General features: G+C 39.5%; 1 protein-coding gene across 2 annotated transcripts; it reads left to right on the top strand.

The window, feature by feature from the left end:
* Positions 1-571: 571 nt before the first annotated feature.
* Positions 572-2,091, top strand: gpr35b (G-protein coupled receptor 35 b). 2 transcript variants are annotated; one of them, XM_063885314.1, is made up of 2 exons: positions 572-794; positions 1,213-2,091. In XM_063885314.1, the coding sequence occupies exon 2, from the start codon at positions 1,219-1,221 to the stop codon at positions 2,074-2,076; it is 858 nt and encodes a 285-aa protein (XP_063741384.1). In that variant the 5' UTR covers positions 572-794; positions 1,213-1,218; the 3' UTR covers positions 2,077-2,091. The 2 variants fall into 2 exon arrangements, with proteins under 2 accessions (XP_063741384.1, XP_063741383.1); XM_063885313.1 differs by having other exon boundaries at positions 576-794; positions 1,200-2,091.
* The last annotated feature ends 3,932 nt before the right edge of the window (positions 2,092-6,023 follow it).

The raw sequence follows: 6,023 nt of genomic DNA, 5'->3' as shown, positions 1-6,023 counted from the left end.
AACAAGCTGTTAGAGAATAAAGAGGTTAGGCTATTAATTGTGTCTATCTATCTAAGGGCGATATTTATGCCTTTTTTTAACTGTCCGACATAGTTCTGCTCTCACCTCTCGCCACAGTGTGACCTAGTTTTTTTCTGCTCAACACTTTTGCTAAAAGTTAACATTGTGGTTTGCAGGTTTCAAATGGTGCCAGGAGTTAAGTGTAGTTATGACCAATATTCAGAGCTTATTTTTCTTGCATGCTTCCAAGACAAACAAAGAAATCCAAAGATCCTGGAAGATGGTTTATGAAATGAACATAATGGGAATCAAGTTTAATGCATCCCCCTTTTTTTATTCAATTCATCCAGAATTTTTTCAGTTTTTAGGATTCTTTGTTCATCTTGGAGCCATGCAAGAGAAGCACATTTTTTCTCGATCAAAAGGTACAAGGGGACGATTTATCTAAATAATAACTCACAACAAGCAACTAAGACACAGTTTCATTTCTGTTTCACATCAACCACAAATGCAAGCAATACACTTATTTTTCATGCATGACAGTTCGGCAGGAAACTGTCACTTGCACTACACAAGGGGAACTGCTCCTGTGTTCTGCTTTTTGTTAGAGGATGCTATAAGGTCAGGCCTATTAACCTTGTCTGGCACTCGAAGCGACATAGTCCTACATATGTCACAAAGACAGGAAATGAAGCAAAGGCAGTGGTTCACACAGATCTGGACTTGATAGATGACGTTGACATGCTTGTGCATCTACCTTAATTCATAACGTTTATGCCATTACAACTCATTTGGTAAGTTTTTTTTAAAAATCAGATTATTGTCTCTATCAACACAAAGCTGGTGTGTGTGTTTCTGTCTTCCACTGGTTTTAACTGTATACCTGTTTATGTTATCAGAAATTAAACTTTTTTTTTTTACTGTTTTGTGAAAATGATGAATTCAAAACAGAAACACTTTATTCAGTTATCAAAACGTTTGTGATGAGTAATGAAAATAATAGGTTCTGCTTCTGATAAAACTACAAATGAATCAAACTGTTGAAAGCATGTATTGTTTAAAGACAACTGGTAACCTATCCTTTGAGAAAGTAATTTGCTGAAAGCTGAATTGAATAACCACAAAGAAAAGTGTCTTCCTGGATTAGAATTTAAGTATTTACTGTACTTAACTAACAGTGTTTTCCCCTCTGACGCAAGACACTTTTTACAGATAGCTATGAGCTGCAACATCACCAACACCACCAACTCTTCTTGCAGGGTGGACACCCTTGAGGGTTTGGCTTACTGTCCCGTGTTTCTCCTGGGATTCTTCGTCAATGCCGCTGCTCTGCGTGCCTTCTTTGCCAAACGGGACTCCTGGACAGACACGCACATCTACATGCTCAACCTGGTTATAGCTGATTCTGCCCTCATTGTCTTCATTCCCTTAAGGATCTATAATGCCTTCTTCTGCCTACCAACGTCTTTCTTATGCACTTTCCTTCTTTTCTCACATTACATCAACATGTATGCAAGCATCCTGACCACCACAGCCATCAGTGTCCAGCGCTACCTGTTTATAGGTTTCCCACTGCAGGCCAGATCATGGAGGAAGAAGAAAGAGGTCGCTTTGGCAGTGTGTTTGATCCTTTGGGGATTTCTTGTGACATTAGGATTTATATTTCGAGAGGATAATTACCCAGAAAAACTCTGGACCTGTTATGAAAGGTGTAAAAATATCCCCCTTCACTTGGAGTTTATAGTCATTATGGTTGTTTGTGGCTATCTCGCTCCACTGTTGAGTATTGGCTTCTGTTCTAGTCGCATCATCTCTATTCTGCTGAAGGAAGATGACATGGCTGAGGAAAAGAAACGCACCATTGGGATAGTCACAGCAAATTTGATTGTTTTCATTGCCTGCTACACGCCAATTCATATTAGCTTTATTGTCAACTACAAAGTACCACTAAATTGGCAGTTTGAAATATCACCTGAACATGTCTATTTACAAGTAGCTGAATGGGTCGCCTCCACAAACTGCTGTTTTGATTCTGTGAGCTATTATTTTCTGCTGAAGAGATTTTATCCCAATTAAATGAGGGTACAAACATTTGTTTGTCATTATTTTTATTTGCCTGTATATTGTGCCTCTGGAGGGAAAGTAATCTTGGCTTGAGAGTTGAATTGTGTTACGAACTGGAGGTGTGGGGTTTCAAAGATGCTATTGAGAAGTACTATGGGAATTGTAGCAGTGAGCTTGAAAGGACTAAAGGTCGTATCTTAACCATTGCTGCTTCGTTCATCATCGTTTTGAAAAATATTCCCCTGTGTCTTGTGTATCAACCAAGTATTTAGAAGCGTAATATGACACCGGAGTACCCATTTAAAATCATTCGATAACTTTTAATGATTTATTTTTATGAAATTTGGCTGTGTTAAAATGAACTTTTTAGCTGGCTTCTCTGTTCCTTATTGGTTAGTAGTACCATCAATGTGTTTATATATATTTATTTCTCTACATTTATAAGTATTCTTAATGTTTTGGCTTGTACAGTTAGGTGTAAAATGCAACATGATCTGTTAAATCTTGCTTTGCCCATATCATCAAGTTTCTCCGTCTGTTTAAAAAAAAAATGTAAATACCTGTTGTGTAACTCTGTGTGATGTTCAAAGCATTATATGAAATCAGAGAACAATGGTTATTTTCATCTCTGCAGCAGACCTCTCAACAAAACTACCGTCTGTGTCTAGCTCAGCAGCACACTCAGATGATTCGAAGTCAATGCACAAGCACCCATGGGACTTCAAGCCTTACATTGAATGAAGGCCAGTGTCCAGCGCCCTCTTGTGGCCTGGAAAATAAATGCTTGACAGATTTGATATCTGCTCTGGAGTGTTGGCTGCTGTTTAAAACTGCCCATCTCATTACAATTATGTCTCATTTATAGAAACTAAACCTGATAATGACACACACATTACTCGAGATTGCTGTGAGGTAATTGAACTGCTTTTGTTAATGTGTGTATATGCGTGGGAACCATATAATTATACACATTTATTTCAATGAGTGCATTCGGGAACCACACTTGACAACATTAGCAGTCAATTATATAATGCCATTTAATAGCAGTACTCCAAAGATTGATGGTTATTATAACAGCAGTATCTTAGCAACTGCAGAAAAACTCAGCAGGCATCAGTCAAATGAGAAGGCTCAGTTCTGGCTGAGATCAGGCCTGCGACTCTACTCTAATAACAGGAAACAGCTGAACTCAGCAGTCAGCCAAAGTCACGTAAATACTGTACATACATCTTATTCACAGCATTGTCACCAAAGGAAAAAGAAACCTCAAACTTCAAACACAGTCCTGTCTCAGAAGAGCATGAACGATCCCTCGAAACTGAAACATTATACCTTCAGGATGATTATTTACACTATTCACAAATGATACAGGACAACTCTGAATTTAAAATGCAAAAACAAAAAGAGAAAAGGTTTTTGTGCTTTTCCTTATTACTGCACAGTATAATGATTAGAAACAAAAAGTACATTCATTCACTCACGATTCGGACAAGTATTTTCAAGATCCTCCAGTATGGCAGTTGGTTGGGGATGACAGACAGAAAAACGATCACAGACTACAGAACAAGACAACACGTTCAGGATCAGGACAGATAGAACACAAAATGAGATGCACAGTATTCCCTTACAGCATTTCAGTCCATTTGAAGGTTTGCTTATGAACTAATTATTATTACATGATGGCTTTTTTGTCATAAAGACGACTCATGTCAGGGCATCAGTGAATGCATTACAGTATAATCATAAAGGGCATGACAAAGTGTCTGTTTTCATGTGTACATATTTACAGTATAGGAAGTGTGACTTGAATGTAGTTCGTAATCAGACCCTCAAATGTTGCTGTTAGCATTCAGTGTAAGTAGCATCAGGACAGACAGGAGGAATTGAAACAAATGATTTCAAGAGTACAAGCCCACATCTAAATAAAAAAATAATATATAACATTCAGCATGTAGTGGTCAAAGGCATACATATCACAAGTATACTGCAACAAGTGAGTTCTCCGACACCACTGTACATGAGGAGCGCTGCTGACTGAAATGGTCTTCATGGCACTTTAAAACAAGTTTTTTTTGCTTCGGTAATCAGGCATCAGTAAATCATTCGTGGTTTTGGCACAAAGATGTAAAAAATAGAAGAAAAAGACACTAGTAGTTTTCAGTGTCTTCAACCTTGAAGCCAGTTGATATGAAAACATTTGAAAACAGATTATCATACATTAATAGCTGTAGTGACATGGTACATTTTAGTTTGCAAGCTAGTGCCTGATGACATTTTACATTTTTGTCTTACATTATCATTTGTATCTAAATTAAAGTTTACTATGTACAGATAAACCCTATATTGCTGCTGTCAACAAGGTCAGCACAAACCAGAGTTCATTTGTTCACAACTGACTAAGGACTGAGCATGAAAATCAAGTCATCTGGTCACTTGTAATACATTCTCATTATATTCCACAGTCTTTTCATCAAGTCGTACTTTGCTTTTCACTTCTGTCTTCTTTTTATTGTCACTTTTTTATGACTTCCACCTCCTCGCTAACATACTTGCACCATGTTGTGTTGCTCTAAATGCCGACCAGTTCATGGTACTGGACACTTTGATGGGCTGAATTTATAGTCCCATTTGCCTGCTGGGAACATTTCCATTACCCCTATTGGCTTTGCGTTTGGCCAGAGGTTTCAATCATCACCCCTGTAACTGTCACTTTATTCTGTATCACGACTGTGGGACCTTGACACACTGTGGGCTAAGGGGGTAATTTTGGCCATAAAACCTTACTGGGGTTTATAATTTCACAATAATGAATATCTGGGTGTTTGTGTGTGTGTGTGTGTGTGTGTGTGTGTGTGTGTGTGTGTGTGTGTGTGTGTGTGTGTGTGTGTGTGTGTGTTTAAGTGTGATCAATGAAGGACAAAGTGTTCATATATTGCATTGCATTCACTTTGAATCCTCCAAAAACATCTCTGTTTCTTGCTTTCAGTCCAGCTCTGATTAAAGTCAGTCCAGTGTTCAGGGTTGCAATCTCCCCAGACATCTTTGTGGAATTATTGATCATTAAAGAGTACATGGAGTGTTAGGAGGCAAACGGATAGCGCGATGGACGGCTGAGATGCCGTCATTACTGAGAGCATGCAGTTGGCAGAAAAAGTGCTGACATTTCAGTCCTGCACTCTGCTCTCCAAAGAGTTATGGTCCCATATCCCTGTGAGACTGGTAAGAGGCATTTGGCACACACGTCGTGCCTCTCGTACACATGGAATACTAAATACCATCCGTCACCTGTACAAAAACATGTATGCATCTAATGTCTGTGTGCAGCAAACAGGAGTGAGAAACGGAGAGAAGGACTTCCTCATCTTCCTTTGTTTTTACACTCAGAGTGACTTCAGGTTTTTGTCTAATGAGTCGCCTGCAGTTTCAGATAATTTACAAGGTTAAGATTTTGTGATTTCACTTTAAACACCTAGTTGGAAATCAGACAACAGGTAATGTAGTGAAGAACAGATGGGTGGCAGGCTTGTTAATGTTATCCAAGAGGGAAAACATCCTACTCCTGTAGCAGTATTTGACTGGCCCTGCAGACTCAGTTAATCTGCACAGAGAAGACAGCCTCTAAGTGCCATGTCCATCTTTGTCTCTGTCGTCTTTGCCCCCCGTTCTGCTTTCTACATTCCCCTCCTTTCTTTCTGTACCCTCCATCCTCTCTCTTCTCTCATCCCACTGCCGCTGAGTAGCAGGAGAGAGAGGCAACTCTGCAATGCAGACACAGCAACAACCTCAGTCCATCTGACCAATTAGTGTGAGCCCGGATATGAGTGGCAGACCCAGCAGCCAGTCATAAAGAGAGTCTGATCATGGGGGTAAGGGAAGGGTGTGTGTGTGTGTGTGTGTGTGTGTGTGTGTGTGTGTGTGTCGGGGGGGGGGGTTATCCTAAGAAACTTGCAGATCAGAGG

The sequence above is a fragment of the Eleginops maclovinus genome, chromosome 6, assembly GCF_036324505.1.
Source record: "Eleginops maclovinus isolate JMC-PN-2008 ecotype Puerto Natales chromosome 6, JC_Emac_rtc_rv5, whole genome shotgun sequence".
In the NCBI taxonomy this organism is placed as follows: domain Eukaryota; kingdom Metazoa; phylum Chordata; class Actinopteri; order Perciformes; family Eleginopidae; genus Eleginops; species Eleginops maclovinus.
This window is presented reverse-complemented; position numbering and strand designations above follow the sequence as displayed.